General features: G+C 40.1%; 1 protein-coding gene across 5 annotated transcripts in view; it reads left to right on the forward strand.

Moving 5' to 3' along the window:
• The window catches only part of Plp1 (proteolipid protein 1), an 80650-nt gene that overhangs the window by 46028 nt on the left and 7384 nt on the right, over positions 1-27238 (forward strand). For 4 of the 5 annotated variants that reach the window (XM_071606669.1, XM_027934695.3, XM_071606671.1 and 1 more), the window contains one exon: positions 18616-18762. In XM_071606669.1, the coding sequence (XP_071462770.1) occupies positions 18759-18762 (4 nt within the window). In that variant the 5' untranslated portion in view covers positions 18616-18758. Of the gene's footprint in view, positions 1-15983; positions 16127-18615; positions 18763-27238 lie in introns of all 5 variants that reach the window. The other variant, XM_071606670.1, reaches the window with a different exon arrangement.

The raw sequence follows: 27238 nt of genomic DNA on the forward strand, positions 1-27238 counted from the left end.
TTGGTAGAATATACATAAATAAAGTATAACTTATTCTGTTTAGGTTCCCACTCTTGTGGTTGTACATGATGTGAAATTACCTTGGTGGTGTATACAAATACAAGGCTAGGAAAGGTATAACCAATTAATTCTACTGTCTTTCCTATTCCCTTCCCCCTCCCTTCCCTTTGTTTCCCTTTGTCTAATCCAGTGGATTGCTGTTATTCCCCTCCCCAACCTCCCTTGTTTTGGGTTAGCATCCACAAATCAGAAAGAACATTTGGCCTTTGGCTTTTGGGGATTGGCTTATTTGATTTAGCATGATATTCTCCAGTTCCATCCATTTAAGAAGGACCCACTGTATCTGAGAATAGTTTGTCCATTGCTGGCCTCTTTTCAAGACTCCAGAATCTCCTCCTTGATCTCATCTCTCTTGTCTGGCTTGTCCAGAGAAGGAGCTCCTCTCACGACACCTAAAAGCAGGGATATCTGGGAACAGCTTTAGCTCTACTCTTACTAATATTAACTATCACCTGCTTACTAAGCCACCTCAAATGAAAGTATAATCTAAATAAAGTACCCTTAAACCAATGCAGCTTCTAGGCAAATTCCCCTGTTCTAATGCACATTTCAGATTGCTATACCTAAGCCACTGTTGCATAAAAATGGCTACAATCCCCCCCCCCCCCCGCCATATTCCCTATAATCTATACATGGAAACTTTTTTGCTTGGTACATGTCTCAGAGCAGACATTCCTAGATCAATGAGTGCTCACATTTCTTCATCTAAGGGCCTTCATGGCTGGGCTTCATGCCTGCATCAGCCAGCACATCTGTTCCCCTCCCCTTTAGAGGGTTTCCCTTAGCATCGCATTACTTGGTCCCAAATAGAAAGGAGAGGAGAACAGACTTTACCCATTATGGGGTGGGGGACTAAAGTAAAGTAACCTTCCCAGAGCAGACACCATATCTTATACCCCTTCTTAACCCTCCTTCACTCTTTATTTACACCACAAGGTGGGCAGGAGGCTGATAGTAGTAAGAATTCACTCCATCCTTGTGGGGAGACTGACTGCCAATTCCCTTCTGTCAGCACTAAATAGAAGTTCTGCAGTGGGAGCTCTGGCCTCTCCTTTCCTGCTCCTTGGAATCTCCTATGCTGAGCTAGCAGCAACCACACTATGGCCTGCTGAGCTCCTCAACTCTATTAGGGCCAGCTTGGAAGGGGCACAAAGAAAGAGGTTTGCCTAATTTTGGTCTGTGCACATATGGTGGCAGTAATTCTTTTAACCAGGTGCAACCACAAAACGAATCATATCACACATCAAGATGTATCACAACCCACCCACTCATTGCATACACACACATACAAACACACACACACACACACAAAATTTAATGAGAAGCTATTGTGGTGCAAAGTTAGTGAGAGCATTTAAAGTTGCCAAATATTATCACAGAGAAGATATGCCAATATGTTGAAAAAATTGAATTTTCTTTAGAGGAATTGCCAAGAGCTTAATAGAATCTCCCATTATGCATTCTTTTTTTCCGAGCAGTGTAGCATAATGCAAAGAGCAAGCCTCTGTTCTTGTGTGTTTCTCAGCTTACTATCTGGGTAGTTTGGGGAATGTTATTTAAATTCTGAGTCTCACTTTCATTATCTGTAAAATGGGGATGACAATAATGTTTTCCTTGTGGGATAAAAGACAGGTAATATACGTATTACTTATTGCAGTGAGGGAGAACACACACCATGGGAAATCATGTGGTACCTCAATAAGAGGGTGCTGGGAATGACTTATTTTAGGATTTAGATTTGTCTTAAATAATTTGGGGGAGGGCCAAAGGAAGTAAGGCTTTTTTCTGGATAGGATGCTGTTAGGAAGTAGGGTAGTTCTATAATTGGGTGGTTCAATAAACCTCATCTATAGGAAGGGGATATTAAAGCAGAGATAAAGATGTAATTAAAGAAGTAACAGTCATTCATATTAACCAGAATAGGGGGAGTTTGGTCATGTCTATAACTTAGTCACTATTTGTTTTGTCTGTGTTCACATCTGATTACACAATGGTGTTCATTTGTCTTAATCCTCCATGGTCATAGAGTGGCCTTGTCTAATGTTGATATTCTGTGAAATTATTTAGCAGGAGAACAGCACGGCACAACTGGTAGGACCAGACTAGGCCCTACTTCTTAGGGGCTGCTTGTGTTTTTCTTAGGACCTCCCTTATAGCTGAGGGCAGGCAAAGTCAGACTGTGAGTCAGCGATAGCCAGATCTTCACCTTTTCCAAGATTTTATTCAGAGAATGTAGTCTGTAGTAAGGCTAGGATTGGTCTGTTCTGCCCATTTTATTGCAGGACTATCTGAATCCTCTAATATGACAATGGTTATTTGAAACTGGACAGAACACGTTAGCCAACTATAAAGCTCAACAACTATCAGAAATGAAATGATTATTAGTCCAGGAAACAAATGACTTTTTAAATTTTTCACTTGTATTTTTTTTTATCTTATAGGATATAGGCATAGCAGGAAGTAGTGATGGCATATAATCCCCTTGATTAGTTAAGAGGAAATCAAGGGTAATGTGATTGTTAAGCTAGCTTTTGAATTTAGAATATTTTGTGGGGCTTTCACAATAGAGGTTATGACTGGTACTAGAAGTCAGAAGCAAGTTTGACATAATTTTTGCCAGTTATATTTTTCCTAATGTGGGAATCCCAGTTTGTGGAGTATACATGAAGAGGCAATCAGTCATCCCTTTTGAGAATTGTCCAAAGTAGTCTGTGTGTGTCTCATTCAGGAGGTCGTTGGGTGATTTGGGATAATTTTTTTTAAACTTATACTAATTTGTTATATATGACAGCAGAATGCATTTCAATTCATATTACACATATAGAGCACAATTTTTCATATCTCTGGTTGTGCACAACATAGAGTCACATCATTTGTGTCTTCATACATGTACTTAGAGTAATGATGACCCTCTCATTCCATCATCTTTCCTACGATTTGAGGATAATTTAAAAAATTAAAGAAGCATGATCTTTTTGGAGGAATGGTAGTTTTAAATATCTAAAAGTCAGAAAGTAAGGCTTTGTTCTGGCTTATTCTGGATTTCCTATGTTCATATATGAATATACCACAGTGAATCTCCACATCATGTATAATCACAAGAATGGGATTCTAATTAAAATAAGATATACTTCATGTATGTATAATATGTCAAAATAAACTCTGCTGACATGTATATCTAAAAAGAACAAATTTTAGCTGGGTGCAGTGGTGCACACCTGTAATCCCAGTGGCTCAGGAGGCAGAGGCAGGAGTATCATGAGTTCAAAGCCAGCCTCAGCAATGGCGAGGTGCTAAGCAACTCAGTGAGACCCTGTCTCTAAATAAAATACAAAATAGGGCTGGGGATGTGGCTCAGTGATCAAGTGCCCTGAGTTCAATCCCTGGTACCAAAAAAAAAAGAATTTAATTTTTTTAAAAAATAAAAGTCTCTAAAATTATTCTAAACACACAGGCTAGGATGTGGCATTGATAGCTGATGTCCACATATTTTTGGTAATCAACAGGACACAGATTATATTGAGAGGAAAAGTATCATTTATTACAAGGGGAGTGAATCCATTTTTGTGTCCCTCTAAGTTAACCAAAATTTAAAAAAAAATAGTTGCAGATGGACACGATGCCTTTATTTCATTTATTTTTATAAGATACTGAGGATCAAACCCAGTGCCTCACACATGCTAGGCAAGTGCTCTACCACTGAGCCACAACCCAGCCCCAGTTAACCAAAATTTTTAGTAGAGGTAAACAATTCCTGCAAAGTGGGCTGAAATGTCTCTGAAGGTCTATGCAGGATATGAATTCCCTAATAGAAGTAAGCAATTGTGGATTTTTTCTTCTTCAAGTAAATTAAGAGGCATGATTGGATTTAGAGGATCCCAGAGATGGTGTGAAAGGGGAAGCAGTAATTTTTCATAGGTTAGGCAACTAGCTGAAAAGTATTAAGAGATTTTTGTTGTTGTTGTTAATAGAAGAGTTTTCATTGGCTGGGTGTGGTGACACATGTCTATAATCCCAGAGGCTCAGGAGGCTGAGGCAAGAGCATCATGAGTTCAAAGCCAGCCTCAGCCATTTAATGAGGCCCTGAGCAACTTAGCCAGACCCTGTCTCTAAATAAAATATAAAAAAGGGCCAGGAATGTGGCTCAGTTTTTAAGCACCCCTGGATTCAATTCCCAATACAAATTAAAAAAAAAAAAAAAGAAGAAGAAGAATTTGCCCAGCATGAGGAACCATCAAGTCTAGTGGTGATATAGAAATAAGATAATTGAAGTTTTTATGTGTTGTGCTATTGTTATTATAGCTCTTAGACAAAAGAGCTATGCTTTAGCTACTAAATCTAATGAAAGACAGAAATAAGCAATATACTTCTGACCGTTTAGTACCCTTAACACCTACACAGGAACTTCATGAACAAAAAGGGAAAAAGAGTTTGTGAATCCTGAAAAAAATTTGGATAGACAGATGTTTTATCAGACTTTGTGCTAAATATGATTATATTTCTTTTAACTTGAAAAGTATTCAATCAATGGAAGATATTATATTTGCATATTGTGTTTGTATCTGGATAATGATTCTAATTTTAATTTGTCCAGTTATTTTAATACTGAGATTGATAGACAGTTTTCATAGCAGTTGACTTAACTAAAAGTTGGAGAAATTTAATTTCTCCTATTTATTCTAAGAAGCCGTTATTCTCATTGCCATTTCTTTTGGCAATGAGATGCAAGCACAAATCTTTGGGTAACTTAATGGCCAATTTAGAAGACCCCAAAGATAGTTGAAGCATAAATGGTATCTTATTAATGTTACTATTCTACATTTAGATAAAGCAAAATTAAGACTAACTGTTAGAAGGGACAAGGTAGAAGTCATATCTGTATCTCAAGCAAGAGAATTTATAGTAAACATTGTAAAGTCACTCAGCAATAAATAATGTCTATTAGGAAATTAGCTGTTTGTTTAAAAGTAAAGACCCCTTTAAAAAGTGATTTCAGAATATGTCTAAAAGCTCTGGGAGTTAGTAGAATAATTTGGTGCCAAAAAGAAATCTCTACTAATCTGGGCAAAAAATAACCTGGTTACTCTAAAGAGAAAAGAATCAAATTCAAACCTTACTCTTTTGACACATTATCCATGTATAGGAAAATATTACTGATATACCTTTATATGCAATACGCAGATATATAAATGTAGAACAGATTATAATCATAAGCTTTTAACTACAACTTTAAATATAATTAATGTTAGTATGTTAAATGAATAAAACTCTCATATTAATCATAAGAATAAACTATAACAACTTTCTTTATAAGGAAGCTGCAAATAATGTCTATTATCTTGTATATATATTTTTTCTTATTGTACTGACCATTTTTATTCATTCTTAATTCTTATTTTTAATCAAAGTAATCAATTTTTCTTTCTTCAAACATAAGAGAAAACTAGAGTGTATTAGATAAAGGATTGTTTAACTATGTTTTCTCCACAAATAATTATTTACTCTCATTTTAATAGTTTTAGAAGACAAAATATATATAAATATTATCCAAAAGCTTTTACACATTTTCTTAGTTGATTGCCATTAAAAAATATGTATAAATCTAAGTGTATCTGTTTTATTTTTTCTGAACTTTCTAGATATTCCAAGATTATAATTACTTAGGTCTAAGGTCTTAATTTTAACTGAGAATCAAGAAATTACAATTGGGTCACCATGTGAAACAATGTTTACAACAGCATTATGTGCAAATTGAAACAATGCAAGTTATATCAATAATTAAAGAATAAATTAAAAGGAAAAATTATAATTTGGGTTGAAGTTGTGGCTCAGTGGTAGAGCACTTGCCTAGCACATGTGAGGCACTGGGTATGATCCTTGGCACCACATAAAAATAAATAAATAAATAAAGGTATTGTGTCCATCTACAACTAAAAATTTTAAAAAATTACAAGTTAATTAACACACTTAATTCTTGTGATTTATGGCATTGTAAGAATTTTATAAAATTAAACCCTTTCAATGATATCCCCTGTTATGATTCCATTAATTGAACACAATATCATGTATATAATTTAATTTTAAACAAGTTATGGAAAGAGTGGTAATTTAATTATAAAACCAATGGAGCAAATTAAAGAAGTTTGAAGTATGAGAAATTTAACAAAACAAAGAAGTGTTCTAATACTCTGAATCACACCCAAATTCTGCTTGTGCCTTGAAATTAAACCCTCTTCTTATTTTCTTTTTTAAAATATTTATTTCTTAGTTTTAGATGGACACAATATTTTTTTAATGTGGTGCTGAGGATTGAACCCAGAACCTCATGCATGATAGGTGAGCGCTCTACCACTTGAGCCACAACCCCAGTCCTTATTTTCTTATATCCATATAACAAGGTGATTATGTGAATGTACTTTTACATGCACACAAAAGTAAAACAGTTTCCCTATTGTAATGTATGTCTAAAAACAACAAATTTTAAAAAGTAAAACAGTTTAATAACGTAAAAACATTTTAATAACTTAAACATTTTTAGATATGTTTGATTTTTATCTGGATGAAATATTTCTAGAGTGTATACAAGACAACTGAGTTTTTGATCAGCCAATCTTTAAAGTTTCACAAGACAGGGAAAAAAGAGAGGAAAAGGAACAGAAAAAAATGTGCACAAAACAGAAGAATAAGTTAGCTACAGTCAAACATGCAATTATCACTATAAAAAATGAGTCATGGGGCTAGGGATGTGGCTCAAGTGGTAGCGTGCTCGCCTGGCAGGCGCGGGGCGCTGGGTTTGATCCTTAGCACCACATAAAAATAAAATAAAGATGTTGTGTCCCCAGAAAACTAAAAAATAAATATTAAAAAATTATCTCTCTCTCTCTTAAAAAAGAAAAAAAAAACGAGTCATGTTTCCTCTATGAGAAGATGGCTACCATGTAGAAATACAGACTTTGAGAGAGATTGACATGAAAGAGTGGCATATAGCTGAGTTTGACCTAACATGGGTCCTTGACAGTTTTATCAGACTATATAATTAAAAAGGCAGCCAGCATTTATTAATTTTTAAAGTATGGAAACGTAGGAAGCGATATCTCCTACATTAAACATAATGATCTCTTGTAGACCAAAAAGACCATCTCCTAGTGGGGGTTTCTTTTGCTTTTTGTTCTAAAGTACCTCTTTGGTTCATGTCCAAATCTCCCCAAAGTGCCTACTGCAATTTTAAATTGTCCCTGGTGAAATTGTGCCAGTCAGAGGGATAAACGTACAAGTTAGCATTGTGGTGAGAAAACATGAGGGAAGCAGCTGTTTAGCCTGGAAGAAGTGTATTTTTAGACAGAGAACACCCCAGGAGAACTCAAAAATCTGTAAAGATGGTGGTGGTGAACTTTATATTTCTAGAGCTTGACCAAAGGCCAATCATTGCTGATCAGGGCCAGATAAAACCCTCTGATTCTGGGTAGATGAAACTAAAGAAAACAGTTCTCAGGGACACAAAGACAATATTGAGAAGCCTCTGTAAGGTTTTTGTTTGTTTGTTTTTTGTGGTGGTAGGGATTGAATCCAGAGCCTTGTGCATTTGAGGCAAGCACTTTACCAACTAAGCTATATCCCCAGCCCATCTGTAAGGTTTTGAAATGATTACATGAGGCAAAGTTCCTCCAAAGGACATGATCTGAGGAGACCATTTGAACTCCTCAGTCACCAGGGACAGCTCAAGGACAAGCTTATTGAATCTATGCCTATCCTTTCCCTATAGACTTTTCCTTTTATAAACCAACATCATCAAAGACATTATACAAGCAAACAGAAGATAGAAAAGTTTATTATAAACCTAAAAAAAGTGTTTTGCCAAGGATCCATATGAATCAGATAAACAGAAATTCCCCAAGGGACCTCATTTCTAGGAAAAAAGTCCAAAGCTAAAGAGTTTCAGTGAAGTCTAACATATGAATTCAGTGTGAACTTACCTCCCAGATATGGACAGCCTGGCATCTTAAAGAGGTAGATAGAAGGAGTTTCAGATATGATCATTGTTACTAAGTGGAAGATCTGGGTCCAAGCTAGTGAGGACTTCTTCAGGGTGAAGATTCCATGAACCTCCATTTCTATCAATGCCCTCCAGCCAAAGACCACAAGAAGCACACCTTTGCTTGACCCAATCATGCTTATTGTTTGTTGCTGTGAGGGAACATGCAGAGTGGGGAACAGTGTGGTTGTTTCTCTTTGCTGCAAGGAGGAACTCAATTTGATCAGCCCAAGGTGTATTCCTGGTGGACTTTGGCTGACAGGCATTGGTAGCACATTCTGGCTTCTGCTGCTTATTAGCTATGTGACCTTGGGTAAGTCACTTGAGTTCTCTGATACTCAGTTTGCTCATCTGTAAATTGGACATAGGAATAGTACTCATTTCTTTGAATTGATAGAAGACCTAGAAGTAAAAATCATTTAAAAATAAAACAAAAGTGTGATAGCCAAGCCATCTTTAAAGTTGTTCCTAGACTAAACAACTCAGGAATTCAGTGGTCTAGAGCTTCTGGAGGTCTGTGATCTTGCTGCACACACTGAGCTCTGCTTTGTTCACTTTGGAGCAACCCTAAGGGAGAATCTTCAGCCTGCCTTTTCACAGGGTCAGAGAGTCCTCTACCTGGTAGCAATTTCTCTGACCCCCATACCTAGAATATTTGTTCTTTAATTATCTGTAGTACATAGTAGCATTTTCTGATATATTCTTTCTGCAGTAATACCCTTGTGTAGTGGGAAGCACACTAGATTCAGATTTAGAAGACTAGGCTTGAATCCAAGCTCTCTTGGTTCTAGCAGTGTACTTCAGAAGACTCAGTTTGGTAATGTATGAAATGGGTATAATAACCTGACCTCATGTATTGTAGGATAAACAGTGATCATGTTTGTATGAGAGGAATACAGTGACAAAATGATTATTTCATCAGTTGACATCAAGGTTTCTATTATGATGGAATAGTCTTTTTAAAGGAAAATAACCCTGATAAGCTAATCCAGGGAAAGAAAGAGAATCTTTGATGGAAAGGAGTTAAATATAGCACATATGGAACTAATCTTTTTTCATAAGAAAAGAGCATGAACATGAATTTAGGATGAGCCAGAGAAGAAAGGGGAGGAAATGGGAGAAGGATCAAGTGTGGGTCCACAGAAAGAATTTGGAGTTTGCAGAGAAATTCCAAGTGACAATGTAGCCCAAAACCTCAATTTTTTTATTTTGGAGACAGGGCCTCACTATGTTGCCATGTGTGGCCTCAAAACTCTTGATCCTCCTGTTTTAGCTTCCCAAGTAGCAGGGATTACAGGGATGCACTATCATGCCTGGCCGCCAAGGACTTTAAAATACTGAAACATCTAGTCATCAGTTTTTCCTTATTTCTGTTACTATAATATATGTCCTCTTCATCTACCCAAACCTGGATAAAATCCTTTCACTTGCATAAATCCTTCCTATGAGTAGTTGTTTTCATTTTTTTTTTTTAAATTAGAAATCAGGAAAGAAGGACAGTGTTCACTCTCTCCTGATGTAGTGTCACAAAAAAATAGGAAGAAGAGAGTGGCCATGAAAGATGAATGGTAAAACCAGAAGTTCATTAGGAGCCCAGATTCAGAACCATATGGGATGGTGTGCCCTTCAGAATTTTCAGAAATCTTTTTTTTTTTTTTTTTTTTGTACTAGGGATTGAACCCAGGGGTGCTTAACCACTGACCCACATCCCAGCCTTTATATAATATGTGTGTGTGTGTGTGTGTGTGTGTGTGTGTGTGTAATTTAGAGATAAGGACTCACTGAGTGCTTAGGGCCTCACTAAGATCCTAAGACTAGATTTGAACTTTTGATCCTCCTGCCTCAGCCTCCAGAGCCACTGGGATTACAGGCATGTACCATCACGCCTAGCCAGAAATCTTAAAGAAGACACTGTACTTCCTTTATAAGGGATGGGTGGGATGGGGGCTTGAGCCAATTTGAATTTGAAAGGACAGGTAGCCCCTCTGCTAACATCAGCTTATATGTACACTTAGGGCAAGGCCAAGCACAATGTTAATGTTAATGTTAGTTTTGTCTTGATCTCTGTTGGTTAATATATCTAATATGCTTTCCAATAAGGCTGTCAGCTCTCTCCAGCAAGGACTGTGTCAAGGGACCATCCCATTCTCTATATTCCTCTCAGTATCTGACAAAGTGCTGGATACAGCATAAGAAAGAAAAAGAGAGGAGAAAGATCAGGCTCTAACTATTAACAACAATTTCCACTGAACTGTGCTATTCCCCAGGCTGAGGTAGGAAATAAACCCAATATGGCTGACCACAAAGCCCAAAACCTTAACTAATGTGCATTCTGCAGCTTGCCTCAGGACTTATTGCCCCAAATGATCTTCCCTAGATCAAAGCATGATAAGGAGCCTAGGGAAGGCCCATAAGTTGAAGGAATTGGGGGCTGAATGCAGAGTGGAAGGTATGTCCATAGGGAACATGATTTCTTGTTTGAGGTTTTCCCAGCATCTCTCCTGGCTCTGTCCCCAGAAGCCAGCTTGACTTGCCATGGCCTGCTGACTGCCCTTGTCTGTAGGGTTGCCAGTTTAACAAATCAAAATACAAGGCACCCAGTTAAATTTGACTTTCAGATAAACAATGAACAGTTTCTTTAGTATAATATGCTCCATCTAGTATTTGGGGCATACTTATCCTAAAACAATTATTTATTGTTTATGTGCAATACAAATACAACTGGAGTGGCTAGGTTTGTGGCTCAGTGGTAGAGCACTTGCCTAGCACATGTGAGGCACTGGGTTCCATCCTCAGCACCACATAAAAATAAATAAATAACATAAAGATATTGTGTCCATCAAATATAACTGGATGTCATCTATTCTATGTGGCAACCCTACTTGCTTGGGCATGATCTTTCAGAGTGGAGAAATTGGGGCTTTTGAAAGCTCCCATACAGTAGCTTCAGCTCTGGGGAATTGAACACCTGTAGCACTTGACACAACTGCTTCAGTACAAGGCTTAGTGCTGTACTCTAACACTGTACTCTAGCATATGCTGACTATTTTGTCCCGATTTTTCCAAGACTTGCCCAGTTTTAGCACTGAGAGTCCCATAACTTGAGAAAACTATTCTGGGCAAACTGGCATAGTTGGTCACCCTAGTGATGGATATATCTGGAGGAGCTAGAGCTGTCTAGGGAAGACAACACATTTATGCCAAAACTACTAGGTGAGTCTCAAAGAGTTTCAATATTTCTTCCACTTCCTAGGCTCCATTTTAAAAGTAGGCCGATTGGAGGAAATCTAGAAATATGATATCTGAGACGTGTTAGTTCTAGAGACCTCTACATTTTAGCCTTTGTTTGTTAAATATTTATCAAACATTTCAAGAACTGCTCTGTCACCACCACCCCCCCAGGTTGTTAGGATTATAATTGTTATTGTACCTTAACACAGACACTGTGCTATTAATTTTATGTACATTATTTTATGTAATATTCTCAATACCCTTTTGAGGTCACCACTATTCTTATATCTTTTTTTAGGAATGAAAATTGGAGACTAGAGAAGTTAAATCAGTGTCCAAAGTCACAGACCTGGCATATGGTAAAATTGATTGCCCATCTCTGGTTTATCTGACTTCAGAGTCTATATTTTTTTTTTTTCTCAGTAATGGGGAATGACCCAGGGACTCATGCATACCAGGGAAATGCTCAATCATTGAGTCACATCCCCAGTCCCTAAGTTGCTCAGGCTGACCTCAAACCTGCAATCCTCCTGCCTCAGCCTCCCAAGGAGCTGGTAATATAGGTGGGTGCTCCCATACCCAGCTCAGTGTCTGTGTTCTTAATCACTATGTACCACTGCTCATGGAGAGCTCTGATCATCTGGAAGACCTACTTGATGTCTAGCTAAAATTCTTCATGCTGCAATTCTTACAGCTTTCCTATTGCTCAGTTATCAGTGGAGAGATGCTGGCTACTCCTAGGAAACCCAGGAAAACGAATCTCTCCAAACTCAGCTTTAACAGAGGGATCCAGCCCCACAGCAGCCTCCACCAGTCATCTCTATGTTGCCCTTTTTGAAGAAATTTGAGAACATCTGATATCTTCTGGCTTATAGCTTAGGTTCAGTGGCTCTCCTGGAAGACAGTTCCTTGAGGGGGGTCTCTTAGGCAAAGAAATGAACAGATCCTCTGTAGCTAGGTTACAGTGGTAGAGTCATGGCAGAGAAGACATTCCAGTTGGGGTTTGTTTTTCTTTCTGAAAATTTCTGCTGTGGGCATGGAGGAGAGGCTGCAGGGAGCTGCTGCCACTGTACCCTTTGAAATCTTTCCAAGAACTGCTGGATTCAGCCTGTGGAAATAATTGCAATGCTTTAGAAATTTTGAAGGATTTTCAAGGATAACCCAAGGAGCATGTAAAACCCTGTTTGGAGGGTCCTCCAGGGGAATCGCTTCTTAGACTTTATGGTTTTGGACTAATTGTGCTTAAAAAAATAAAGCAATTTTCTCTGAGGGCCAGGGTGCTCGTGACCTAGGAAGGGATAGGCCTGGGTGGAGGATGCATTAGCCCCTCCCTACGGTGGGGGCTGAGGATAGGCAGTGGCTCAGCAGAGCCTGCAGAGGCCTTAGCTCCAGGGCCCAGTGCCCCTTATGACCTCCTGGTTTCACACAGAGAATCCTGCAATAATGGAGCTCCTCGGGCAGGAATAGTTGAAGGGTGGGAGCTCATCAGCCCAGAGCCTGCCCCATCCTGCTTGGAGACAGGAGCATGTCTGCCCTCCTTATGCCAAGACATGGGTTGCCACTTGGGTCCTTGCTGGTGGGAGAGTAGCTGCCTAGTCCTGGCCCAGGGTTTGGCTGGGGCTGGGGGGAGGAAAGGGGAAACAAAGTCTCCATGTGTGAGATATTTGCTAGGAGCTCCAGCAACAGGATCTGTTCTTAGTTTTATCTAAATTGTAACTCTCAGCAAGAACAACCAAGGTTTCCCTTCCTTATCCATTCTGGTTGTTGGCACTGTTTTCTGAGGAATGGACCCCAGCCTCAGGGTTAGACAATCTGCTCCACAGCCTCCCTAGCCTTCAGTGGAAGTATCACAGCCCCAAGTGACACCTTCAACCAGCTAAGAAGCAAGAGGCTTGGCCTGGTTTCTCTCAAAGGGGATGTAAACTTTGATGATGATGATGATGATGATGGAGGAGGATGAGGAGGGGGAAATCACATCTCTGAAATGGCTGCCCATGGCTACAGCTCTGAAAGGAAGAGGTCTGGCAGCTGCCAGAGCCAGACCCTGTAGGGGCACACATAGCCCTCAGTGTATGTGGAGACAGTAGAGGAGCAAAAAGGGGACTTGTTACCCTAGAAGTCTGCTTTGTTGGGCAGAGACCCTTTCTAACTTTTAAGACCACATGTCTTTTCTTCCCGCAGGGCTAATGCAACCATTTTTCCCCATCCAGCTGTGCCTCAGGAAGAGGTTCCTGGGAATCCCCTCCTGTGTTTCAAACTAGGCAGTGTTTCAGAGACACAGAAAGCAATGGGCAGTATGAATAGTATGTGTGGACAGTGGAGGCTGGATAACCTGCCACAGTGAGGGATTTACTGTCATGAGCCACTTGAGATCAGTGGAACAGCCCCAGAGAGTCTACAGACTGATGTCCCTCAACCCAGCCTGAAGGATTTTTCATGAGTGTTTTTTCAATAGACCACACAAGAAATGTGTATAATTACAAATTACAACTGTACTAAAGGGCATAGAATGAAAAATCTCCCTCCTACTCTAAATCCCCAACCTTTTCCCAGAGCAGCTGGTCTTAGCCAGCTATGTGCATTCTCCCAGAAATATCACATTTCTCTTGGACATGTTTTTCCTTTCTTCTGAGTGAGTCTGAATCTTAACTTTAATGGCTCCACTTTTCTGACCTCATGTTCAACCATACACAAAGTAGAGAAAACAGGATAATAAACCCATGTACCCATCACCTAGCTTTATCAAAATGTGGCCAATGTTATTTCATCTAACCTCAAAACTAAAATTTTCTGAAAAGGGAAAATTCCAGGTCTCATGACATTTCACCTGTAAATATTTCTGTATGCATCTCTAACTAATACAGACCCCCCCCTTTTTAGTTGTTGTTAGACACAATACCTTTATTTTATTTATTTTTATGTGGTGCTGAGCATCAAACCCAGCGCCTTGCACATGCTAGATGAGCACTCTACAACTGAGCCACAACCCCAGCCCTGATACAGACCCTTTTTTAAGAAAGGAATCCTAGCTGGGTACAGTGGCACACACCTATGGTCATACCTACTCTGGAGGCTGATGCAGGAGGATCATTGCAAGTTGGAGGCCAACCTCAGCAACTGAGCAAGACCCATCTCAAAATTTAAAAAATAAAATGGTCTGGGAAGGTTATTCAGTGGTAAAGCACCCCTGGGCTCAATTCCTAGTACCAAAAATTTAAAAAAAAATTAAAAAGTAATTATGATTGCTATTATCACAACTAACATATAACAAAAATCATTTGTATAATTTAATCTTTACTGAATTTCCCTGATTTGTAATCCCACTGATCCTACAAACTATATGCAACTTACTGCTCTCCTGGATTTCAAACATGGGCCTTCTACTTAGCCTGAGAAATATAGAGGGTTGGAAACTTGGACCATAGCAGCCTGAAGCCTGCCCTTCCCCCCCTTCCCAACTCCTGCTGCTATCCAGGGCCAGCCTCTGTATTTAAGCATTCTTTCAGAGCACCAATCTTCCTGGCAACTTCTAAGCAATAAGGGTTTGAAGAGAGATATTTTCTAGAGGTGTTTCTTTCCCTTGACTACTAGTAGGCACCCCATTGGTCAAGTGAAAAAAAGATAACATTGGCCCCCTGAAGTTAGGTAAGTATTTGACAGGCAAGGTAAGTATTTGACAGGCAATATCTCTGTGTTTAGAGATCATATCAAACAAGAGGCTTCTCTATAGGGCCACCCTGTCAGAGCTGGCCAAGTTTTCATGGTGACGGAGGTGGGTTATGTGGTCAACTGGTTTCTCTATACTACTGGTAGCTATTTGGTACTCCTCTGGTGCTCTTTCTTGAGTTTATTAATCTGATTATTTTGGCTTCCAGGCTACTCTTTACTCTATCCCCAAGCCATGAACATCTTCCCCTTACAAATACATATCCTATTCACCATCTACCCTGGTACTGCTCCTTGAATCTTCAGGAGAGGCAGAAGGACACCTCCCCACATTTCAGGCTAGCTTAAATATATGAAATTTCTGGTCCTCAGACTTCAGTTCTCTTGGCCAGAAATGCATGGCCAAACCAATTGGCATAAAGTTGGGTGTGGAAAGTTCTAGTCACAAATGCATAGGATATAATACACTGCTAGCCAGCCAGCCTTCTATGCCAGTGCTAGAAGTGCTGTAATAAGCAGCCAGTTGCCTCCCCAAATTTGATCTGTGAGGAAGTCATCATGGGGAGGAGAAGCAAACTCTTATCTCTAGAAGCCCAAATGTTAACAGGTGATCCCAGCCTCTCACTGGTATTGTGCCTACTCTATCCTCTTTATCATCTTCTACATGGCCAAGGAAAAGTATACCGCTGGATTGGGCACTTGAATGCCTTCAGATATTTCTGGGAGAAATTTGCTGGACTTCCCTGAATTTCAGCATTCATTCTATACACTGAAACAAGGAGAACCACATGCCCTGTGGCCTTTAAGAATCTGGTACTATGGGATCACAGAACAGAGAATGGAGGTAATATTGAAGTGTTTTGGAGTTATTTGCCAGAAAGTTGAATAACCAACCAAGCTGTGATCCAGGGGACCCAGATTCTCTGAGGTACCATCAGAACTACATGAAGCAAACTGTTTACGAGTTTCATACAATCCTGCATTGTTCCCACAGGCACCCAATGCAGGCAGCAGACTGCCACCATGAAGGCTGGCAGTGCCCTCTTGAGGAATCCACAGGCACTGCAGCAACCCAGCTCAGGAACATTTTGCCAAGGGCACCCAGCAGAACCAATAGAAGCAGAATCACAGAAATAGGTGGGGGTGAGTGGATTAAAAAAAGGCCTCTTGAGGGTGGTGGGGAGGACCCAGGAGAAGAGTGCAGAGGGGTTCTCCAGCTATTGTCAGGATATACAGAGTGATTGGAACACACCAGATCTTAGGGAGTTGGGAATCTTAAGGCACTGGGGTCAGTGTCTGTGCCCCTTTCCTACCTCTGGGCACAAGAGCAAGACAGAGGCAGGAAGATTTGTTTCACGAAGAAGAATGGAGAGAGAAAAAGAGGTGCGTGTGCATGTATGCATGTGCGCACACGCGCGCACACACAAACACACACAGATATGAAGTAACAGAGGTTGAGTCTTGGGAGAAAATACAATCAATGATAAGAGTATATATGGAGGAAAGGAGAAGAGAAATGTACATTAAGGGAATGTGGTTGATGAATTCATATTTGTGAGTTTATTGGGGAAATATATTTTCTTCTGAGCAGTACAGCCATTCCCAGAGCTGCTGCTGAGAATCCAGGGAAAGATTATGAGAGGGCTCAGTCAGAAATTTTCCCTGCTTGCAGAGCTGTCTGTCTTGTCTATTTAAGTTGTGAAAGATCATCTCTTTGATGCCCTACATCAGAATGCCCAAAGTTTAGGCTCAGTTCCTTCTGTTGTCTGATGAGCTGAAGGCACCCATTTTACAACTTCTTGCTCCTCCTTCTCCTCCTCCTTCAGGGCCATTTTGACAAGGGCCATCCAAAAGTATGTTGCCGGCACAGTCTTACAACTGTGCTTCCACAGCAGGTATGGTCTATGGCTAGAGAAGGGGCTTGGGAGTGCAGGAGCCTTAGGATTCTCAATCCTCAGTCAGTGGTGTTAATGTGTTCTCTTATGGAATGCTACTACTATACTGTTCTGTGATAGCTCAGATTATAGGGATCTTTTCACCTTGAGATGAAATGGTATAAGAGCAATGAATCTAGAGTTCTAGGACTCTGAGCAAGCTTCAAACATTGAAGGACTCCTGTATTCCAGTGGGTCCCTAGGGGCCTCTGCAGAAGACTAACCCATTTCCTAATAGCAGAGCCCAAGCCACAAATATGTCCAAGATCATGGCTTAAAGAATAAACTGTAAGACACAATCTTGCTTTTATCACCACATAGGAAGATTCTAGGCTCTGCTCAGTATTTCCCTCCTCTCCTCTCTTACTCCAAGGCAAACTACATGAAAAGTTCCAAGAGGCCATATGTTTCTTTTCTGGGGTCTTCCAACAGGTACTCCTCCTATTTTATGCCAACCAGTTTCCTTATAGGCCATCCATGGTTTGACTTTGTCTTGTAGGTCAAGAGAGCTCTACTTGTCTGAGGCTTCTGAACGTAGAGCGAACACTGACAAAGTGCCCAGATAAATGCTGCTTAAGATTAGCCTGTTCTAGAAATCCTTCCCTGACTAATCCCACCTATCACTGGGTGATCAAATACCTTTACAGTCTTTAGAAATCACTATTATTGGTAAGGCAGATTTTATATATTATTTTCCTGGTTTTGCTGCTTGAACATTTTTTTCCCATGATGTTGTTTCTTTCTCTAAGGCAAATACTATATTTCCTTTCTCCTCCTCTTCACCCCCACTGTCACCCAATGCTTCATCCCAACCCATTCCCTGCTACTCCCTAGTCTGGCCTCAGGTCTCTGATGAAGACACTACATTCTTTCTACTACCTAATTCCTAGACTGTGTTATTGACTTGTCTCAAAGTTGATTATTCTCCTTGGAAATCACCCACATCCTTGACTCTGGCCTTTTCATTAGCCTATTCTGTGAATTCACACAGGTCTTGCTCTCCTCTGGGTCTCTGTTATTTTCTCCCTAAAATGATTATGGTTCTATCCTCCCCCAGCTTGCTCACAATCTGTTCATGAAATCAACAGCTTGCATTTTGTCCTCATTCAGCTGAAAAAAAAGAAGGATTTGGAAGAAATTATTTTAAAAGACAATTTTTTTCTTCTTGATTATGTTTCTAGAGTTGGGAGGGGCAGGAGTCCTAATTTGCTAAGGAGTAAGGGGTGGGGAAAGGTGGAAAGGGCCCTTAGAAGCTAGAAATGAGGGGTAGTATTGGGGAAGATTTGGAAGAACTCTGGGAGATAACATGTAGACTTTTGATCTTGACCCCCTCATCAGGGCTATCAGTTCCATGGCTTCTCATGCTTTTGCTGCCACATCTCACACCAAATAGTCCCCCAGAATCACTTGGAATCTTCTAGGATCTCTTCATTTTATTCTCACTCCTAGTCCATATTTCCAGGTATCTTTGCAGCAAAGTGAAATTCCAGAGAAGCCTTAGGTTAAAAGAAAAAAAGAAAACAAAACAATTGGCAGTGAAAGACAGAAAGAGAAGATGGATCTCTTGAAGAAGGGAGTATCCCTGAGGAGGTGGGGACAAGGGGAGGAGAAGGGGAGGAGGAGAGGAGGAGGAAAGTGAGGCTGTCCCTTTAAGGGGGTTGGCTGTCAATCAGAAAGCCCTTTTCATTGCAGGAGAAGAGGACAAAGATACTCAGAGAGAAAAAGTAAAGGACCGAAGAAGGAGACTGGAGAGACCAGGATCCTTCCAGCTGAACAAAGTCAGCCGAAAAGCAGACTAGCCAGCCGGCTACAATTGGATTCAGAGTCCCAAAGACATGGGTGAGTTTCAAAAACTTTAGCATGGAAGATTCAAGCAGGCACAGCAATTCACAAGAGAATTCCCAACTTTGGGGTTTGGGATTTCCAATAGTTTAAATGAGTTGTATTTTGGCATTTGTTTTCTTTTTAAATTTCTTAGCATTCAATTAGATTAACCCCTTTTCTGTTGTACTGAACATGATGCTTTATTGTCAAAAAATTCTAACAGAACATGTGGGGTCCCATGAATTCCTGGAGAGAGTGACCAGCAGAATGGATGTGGTCATGTGTCCTCCTACCTCCTCACTTCCTTCTTCCTTCTCTTTTCCCCATGCTAAGGCCCTCGTTATGTCCAGGTCAGCTGGCATCCCTGGTTCTGTTGGAAGCAACTGAGTGTTGGCTAGCCTTCAGATATACAAAACAACTGCTTGCTTGATACAAAATTTGGACCCTGTTTGGCATTAGTAGTAAGTTGGGGGATTTGGCAAACTGGATTCAGGCTTGGCCATGGCTTATGAGGTCATTCTTAGGTTCGGGAAAAGGAAGCAAAATCCTCAATGGCTTTTTTTTAATGGGAAACAGATATGGGTGTGTATATGTGTTTGTGTGTGTGCATGCATATAGGTGACCATTTCTAATGAATATCATAGACTTAGCCTGAACCCCAGTTGGGACAAAGAGGCTGCTGGGACCTTAGGGCTCTTGATGAATTGGTTGAGAACTGAGGGCTTCTCTCAGTTCCATGAACAAAGAAAGAAGTGAGGAGGTTCTGATATCTGGTAGTTTATATTCAGAGTAAGATGTAAAGAACAAAAGGGTCCATATAGGATGGCATAGAGACATGTAGACATTGCTCATGTTTGGCAAAACAAGGGTAGCAGCTTGAACACATCCTGAGTGAAATTAGACTCAATGTTCCATATATTGACCATCAATATAGTACCAAGTAGACAAGATCTATGGAGATGGGTTTTTCAAATATATTGAGACAGTATCAGCCTTTAGGTTGTTTCATCCCAAATCACAGAGAGAGCTTTTTGAAGCACATATTTAGGTATGATGGTTAAGAGGGCAGAGTTCTAGACTAGGACTCTGAATATTCAGGTTCAAATTTCAGATCTGCCTTTAATGAACTGTATAGCCTCAAGCAGGTCACTGTGAATCACCACTTCATCATCTGGAAAATGATGCTTTGTCTACTTTCATGGCTGAGAATCAAGTATTGTTGTGGAAGTCCTTTGAAAATGGACAATCTCTATAACAATTGTAAATCATGATGATACCAAATATAACATTTTGTGAATTGGCTGACTCTTCTTCTTTCCAAGGTGTTTGGATTTGCTTTGGGCACAGTTTGTGTACTTGGGTAAGAATCATAGGACCAATTCATTGTGGCCAGGTGAGAGGTAAATTTTGGAGGAACTCAATTCCCTTCCTGGATAACATCAAGAACCCTCTCTATTGTCAAGGCATGTGATTGGGTGGGTTGACATTCAAAACACAAAGTGTTACTTCCTCTGTATGATACAGAGTGTTACGTCCTTAGGGAATGAAAGCCCTGAAAAAGTGGAGTAAATAAGGCAATGACAGGATCAGTTTCCTGTTACAGAGGCAGGATGATTTCTTCTAGATAAAGATTGACACAAATATGTCCACCTTTGAGGGGTGTGTATTGGGTCCTAGCTAGTGGGGTGGACAATACTTGAACCAAGTACATCTGATGCATTAGCCATTGAGTTTTCAGTGGCTAATGAAATTACTTTGTGAATTATAGGCTATCCCTAACAAGGTACTAAATTGCTATTACTTCTGATGTGGAGTTTCTTGCTGTTTAACTATTGCAGTAGACAAAGCATATCATAGAATCTGAGAATGGAAGGAACTTAGAAGTTATCTGACTAACCTTCAATGCAGAATTCATTTCTACAACAGTCAATTAAACATTCACACAGCCTCTTCTTATTTACCTCCAGGAACAGGAAGTTTACTATTTCAACCATGTAGATTATTTTAGGATTGGAAGTGAAGAGGAACACTGAATGTAGTAATGTCTGCACAAAAGGTTTTATGGGGGAAGTTAGAGCTCATTAAACTTTGTCCTGACTTAGGAGGGAGATGTTCCAAATGAGTGTTTGGGATACAATAGAACCGGAAAGGAGCCAAAGAGCAGCAGCTGATTATTCTCTGCTCAGTAACACAATGCCATTACTGAATAGCAAAATGTTGGCTTCTGCAAGCCCGTTGTTGTTTGAGAACAGTAGCTGTTACCTTGGTAACCAGACTTGGATGCTTCCCTCCAAAAGTGGCTATTTGCTGAGCAGCATAGTTTTGGCTGACTTAGAGTTAAGTGGGTGTAGCCCAAGTGGAAAAAAAAATGTGAAGGCAGAGCAGAGATCCACTTTTACCAAAAGAATGAGGATTAACTGAATTCCATCAAGGTGGCAAGAAAGCCATAAGAATGCCAGGTGTTAAAAAGAAACCATATGCAAATAAGTATGTTCACTTATTTTTCCTAGAGACACTGACTAAAATAATGAAGGGAGGCCTTCCCTACCCCACTTCTCACCTTGGTCCTGAAGAGTCACAGGAGCTCCTGGAAAATCAGAGAGATTATAAGATTTCTCCTGCTCCAGGGGGCTTTCACCCTGGCTCAGAGCTAGGAAAATGAGAAGTCTACTCAGCAGCCTGATAACAGAACTGTCCTTGCAGGGCTATCTGAGTAGTAACATCCTCAACCCAGGAGGGTGGGCAGGAGGGAACATATAGTCTCCAAACCTATTAAGGTAGAACCCCAGCCAGTGACATCTTTTTCCATTTTACCTATTTGCATGTCATATTGTACTAACTCTTATGTATTGAAAGAATACACAGATGTGTCCTCCCTTCCCATAGAACTTCAAGTCTAGAGATCAATTCAGGGCAGTAACATGATCAGGAAGAGTCTCATCAACCATAGTAGGTAAACAGAGCATTTTTCCCTTCCTTTTCTACTCACAGGTTCTACCCAGTGCCAAACTTACTTCAAAAGCTCAGCAAATACTGATTGATTAATCTCTTCTTGGCTATTGCAAAATGGTCTTAAGGGCCATCTCTTAGCTCTTCACTGGCCTCTGAGCTCTCTGCCAAGCAGGGCTCTGCAAAATAGTGACATCCCAAGGAAAATAACAAGATCAGCCTCACACTGCTACCAAGGAAAGAGGAAAAGTTGGTAGGAGAGTGACCTAAAGAACTTCTCTCTCTAGGTCCAGGTATTTGTTCATCTCTCCAAAAATGGGAATAGTGGAGACCATTTGCCAGGGATAGATTTTAATAGTCAAACTTGTACCTCAGCCTCCTAATGTTTGCACATAAATTTGTGGGGGTGGGGAGGGAGAGAAAAGGAGTATAGGAAACAAGGTGGTCCAGATGCTGTGTCCATGGTGATAATAATACCATTAAAGAGGAGGCTGGGATTCCTTGTCATCTAACCTTGTCCACATGACTGAGTCCACATGACTATCTAGCAGGCTTGGATTCCCAGGCTCCAGTGGCTACAGGGCTCCTTTCCAGCACTTCAATGTGGCAGAAGTGCTGATATCATGTAGAACAGACAGGATCATAGGCAGGGCTTTGTCTGACCAGGATAAGGCCCAAAGCAAAAGTCTTTGTCTCTGGAACCTCCTGATGATTGTTGTTTTACTCCTAGAACCCACCCACTGATCCCCATCCATCCCTAGTACCAGTCACGGCTGCTCTAGTATCTTGGCCCTGTCAACTGCTATAGGCCCTTATCAAGGAGGCCTCTGTTCATGGGGTGAGGTTAAGGGGTGGGTTCTGGTAGGAGGGTAAGACTGTAGTGCAGATTAGAGACTTAGGGAGATGGGGCCAGTTTCTCACTCAATGAGACCGCCTGTTATTTAGCTCTATTGTATAGGGTTCTTCTATCTCTCCCTTTGTCAGCTGGATTTAAGGGACAAGCTAGGAATTGTGCAGGGTACAATTGGTCTTTTTCTACCATTCCTTTCTATGAAAGCCCTTCCTCTCTTCCCTTTGATGAGTTCCCAGATTCACACTGAATTTCCATCATGGAGCTGGTCCTTGAAGCGTGCCCAGGGCATGGGAAAGGAGGGAGGGCTTGGGAGCTCTTGGCTACTGCTTAAAGAGACAGCATCAGGATCAACACAGTCACTGGGATGGATCTGTATCTGAGTTGCAATGGTCCTGTTAATCTCTGTCAAAGAACATTGTGAGAAGTGCCTGAAGTTCTATTACAGATTGATTAGACTTATTTGGGGGAGTTTACAGGTAAATGTATCCAACTCTAAACTGATTTCTTTCCTTTGCTTGCATTTTGTCCACAGGACTTGGTTTATCCATTTCATTACTTGATAATAGGTAGCTTTGTTTTTTGATTCATAGATATAAGTTTGTTCTCCCAAACAAGATTCTCTCAAGAAAAGGGACTGGGCCTCCAAATTACTTCTATTTCTCATAGTGCTTAGGTCACTGCTAATGTGTTTAATGCTTGTGCTGAATCCACATAAACAGAAATAAAAGAAAACACTAGAGAGGGTCATTAGTTTTCTCTATGATCTCTCATCAAAGTCAGGCAGTTTAATCCAATTGAATTGCATTGGGTAATGTTATTACTATACAGTTCTTCTATGCCAACTCTACCATGTTTCTGTCTGTACTTAGCCTGGAAATGTGGGGATGTCTCTTCAGAGAGCCAAGGAACTTCTCTTCCTGATTTCTCACATGTTTCCTGAATCCACTTCACACCCTTTTAACCATGAAGTGTTCTGAAATGAAGACGTTGTGGTTTTAAGACTATTGTTCACACATCCCCAAGCTCATTTCTTGGTTTGTGAAAAATCAAAGTGAACCCAATGGACCTTTTTCAGAATTCTTTGTCACTTACTTTGATGAAAAGACAGTTTCTTGTATGTTCTGAGGTTTTCCAAGTTGGAATTCAAATTGATTTTTGCTTAGACTAAGATTCTTCACTTCTACTGAACTTAAATACCCTCAGAACAAATCTTTCATCTCAATCGTGAAAAGATGGACATCTAATGCTTACGCTGATATTGTTGAACTGTTTGTAGCTCAACAGTGATTGATTTATCCAAGGCTATTTATTTCAGACTTGTCATTAAAATCTCATTAAAGCCTACGTCCTTCTTGTCTCTTGATTTAAGCAACAGTGCAACAGAAAAAAGGGGACGAAAATTTATCTAAGCTCTAAGAAAACAAGGACAAATGGATGTAAAAAGAAAACATCACTTGGTGATTCACAGTTGCTCCCATGGCTTAGCCCTTTGTCACCCAGTAATAATACTACATATGACACTTTCTGATTGCTTGAATGATGGTCAAGGGATCAAATATACTAAAGATAATTTATCCTCTCATTTTATTTAAATTTTTAAAAATTATTTTTAGTCATTGATGGACATTTATTTTATTTATGTGTGGTGCTGAGAATCGAACCCAGTACCTCACGCATACTAGGCAAGTGCACTACCACTGAGCCACAGCCCCAGCCCCCAATTTATCCTCTAATTTTTAAAGGCAGGTTATCTTTTTTTTTTTTAATTTTTTATTGTTGGTTGTTCAAAACATTACAAATTTCTTGATATATCATATTTCACACTTTGATTCAAGTGGGTTATGAACTCCCATTTTTACCCCATATACAGATTGCAGAATTACATCAGTTACACATCCATTGATTTACATATTGCCATACTAGTGTCTGTTGTGTTCTGCTGCCTTTCCTATCCTCTACAATCCCCCCTCCCCTCCCCTCCCCTCCCCTCCCCTCCCCTCCCCTCCCCTCCCCTCCCCTCCCCTCTTCTCTCTCTACCCCCTCTACTGTCATTCATTTCTCCCCCTTGTCTTAATGTGATGAGATGAAAAACCATCCTTAGTGTGTTGTTAAGAAGGGACATCAGCTAAAACTTAGAGTGAAATTATCTGTTTGCCTAGCAAGAGTTCAAGTTCCTCCATCTCTAATCATACCTGTACCACCACTTAGCCCTTCCCATGGTGAAAAGTCAGGGGTGAGTGAGTGGGCCCAGGATGGCCACTTGCTAGGGTGGATTACCCTCCTTACCCTGGGCTAAACAAACAGTCCTGCCATTGTTTTCTGGGTCTAACCCCTTCCCCACCCTAGGCCTGCAGGCCCTTGCAGAATACCAATGAGGCTCCTGAGATCTTAGGAAAAACAAGGCTTCTTTGTCTAGGGGAGCTATGGAGGGCTCTGTCCAAGCCCTGACCCTGTGCTGGGGAGAGAGGGAACACTAGGGTCACTGACCTTCCCCTCCCCCAACCCCCTGTCTTCAGATACCTTCTTTACTAGAAGAGTCAACAAGTTTGAGACTGGGGAGGAATAAGAAAGGCAGGGAAGGAAAATAATAGTACTGTTGACTTCCAAGTATCCGTTCTTGACTTACAGGATACATCTAATATTTTATTGAAAAAAAGAAAGGAGGATCAATTTCTGGAATGCCTCCTGAGAACAGTGATTAGTTTCAGCTGTTGTATTTTCGTGTCTAGCATATACGTGTACATGTGCCCATTTGTGAACATGTGCGTGTGTGCACGTGTGTGTACAAACACTCCACAGGCCAGCACAGATGAAGTATTCTTATCAAGCATACTTGCAGAATTCATGCTGAGTAAACAGCTTCCACTCACATTAGCACAGCTACAAACTGTTTCTTATGGAGGCCAAGTTTTCTGGCTGCAGAGCTTCAGTTCATAGAAAAGGAAAGAAACTCAATTCTGCTACAAATGTTTGCTATGTATTTCACTTGGCTTGGGCTTCCAAGCCTCCTCTCTAACATGATACATAAGGATCTTTGGAGAAGAAACTCTTTGAAGTTCAGGGAAGGGCTGTAATTTCAGGAGATAGTGGGTAATAGCTCTTACTCATTTTGTGGCTCTGGGAATAAAGACATGCCTCTATCTCAACTTTCCCATCATAGAGAAAATTTGGTCCTTGAAAATATGTTCACATTGATGCAGTTTAGCCATGCAGATCACGAAGTGTTCAAGCACTCAAGGATAAAAAGAAGCTGCAGTATTATTAAGAGAAGCAGGCAAAGGATTCCCATTTCCCCTGGTATCATGATATAGATAAGTGAAATTGTTTTGGCAGAATGCTTGAACATGAAAATCCAAACCTAAGACATTAATAGAATTAATTTTCATTCTATTCATCCAAAATAGCACATTCTCAGCACATTTGCTGATTATTTGTGTGTATGCATACTATATGAATAGATCTATGTTAGTATGAATAGAGAAATGCATATATTTAATTTATATGTGTATAAATTACATATAAAATATATAATGTGTATATGTACACATACATGCATATAGAAAGTTTGTGTGTGTGTATATATACATGTTTATACAAGTATATGTACACATACATGTATAAATTAAGAATTTTTGTTTGTGGAACTTAACATTTTCATTTTTCCACCTTTTAGGGATCTGGCCAAGAAGCCAGAGGGAACCATCCATTTACCCATCTAGTCAGTCATCTATTTGGCATTTGACATACTTCATTGCATATGACACCTTAGAAAATGGGATTAGTACTTGGGACATAGCTGCTTCCAGAGCCTGTGACTTGTATGCCTTTCTCATTTCTCAGCAACACTGGCATGGGGCTGGTGTATCAGATCTGAGAATCTTGGGGACTCTTAGCATTTTGAGATACCTGTGTGTCCCAAGTCCTAGTGTATTTCCCTCATGCCAGAAATATGTTTTATGCTTTGATGACTTTTTATAAACTTCCTTTGAGGCATATTGACAAAATTTCAGTGTAGGACAATGGGTAAGGGATGTTTGCCAAGCTGCAGTATGGGCTGGGGGGCAAAACAGCCATTCGAACTACCCCCAAATCACTAAGCCTACATTTTTAAAAAATTTTCTAACAGATACAACATTTTTATGCCTTTATTTTATTTATTCATTTTTATGTGGTGTGGAGGATCAAACCCAGTGCCTCGTACATACTAGGCAAGTGCTCTACCACTGAGCCACAACCCCAGCCCCACTAAGCCTATATTTTTTTAAAAAATATTTTTTAGTTATAGATGAATGTGATACATTTATTTTATTTATTTATTTTTATGTGTGGCTGAGGATTGAACCCAGTGCCTTACACATGCTAGACAAGTGTTCTACCACTGAGCCACAACCCCAGCCGCAACCCCAGCCCTAAGCCTGCATTTTTATTTTTGTAATAGTAATCTTCCTATTATCATTTCTTGTCCTATACCAGTTTCCTTTTTTCTTTGGAATCTTTCTCACATATCTAGACCAAGAAGAATTAAGCGTCTCTTGCAAAAATTATTCTCAATATTCAGCAACATCCAGGACATGAAATTTCCAATGTTTTTTCCACCTGGAATTCTCTTTAAGCCCAAATCCTGTCTTATAATACCAATATCTCTGGTTTTTACTCATCTCTTCTGAACACCAAGCACATTTACCCTCT

Source organism: Marmota flaviventris, chromosome X (assembly GCF_047511675.1).
Source record: "Marmota flaviventris isolate mMarFla1 chromosome X, mMarFla1.hap1, whole genome shotgun sequence".
Taxonomy (NCBI): Eukaryota; Metazoa; Chordata; class Mammalia; order Rodentia; family Sciuridae; genus Marmota; species Marmota flaviventris.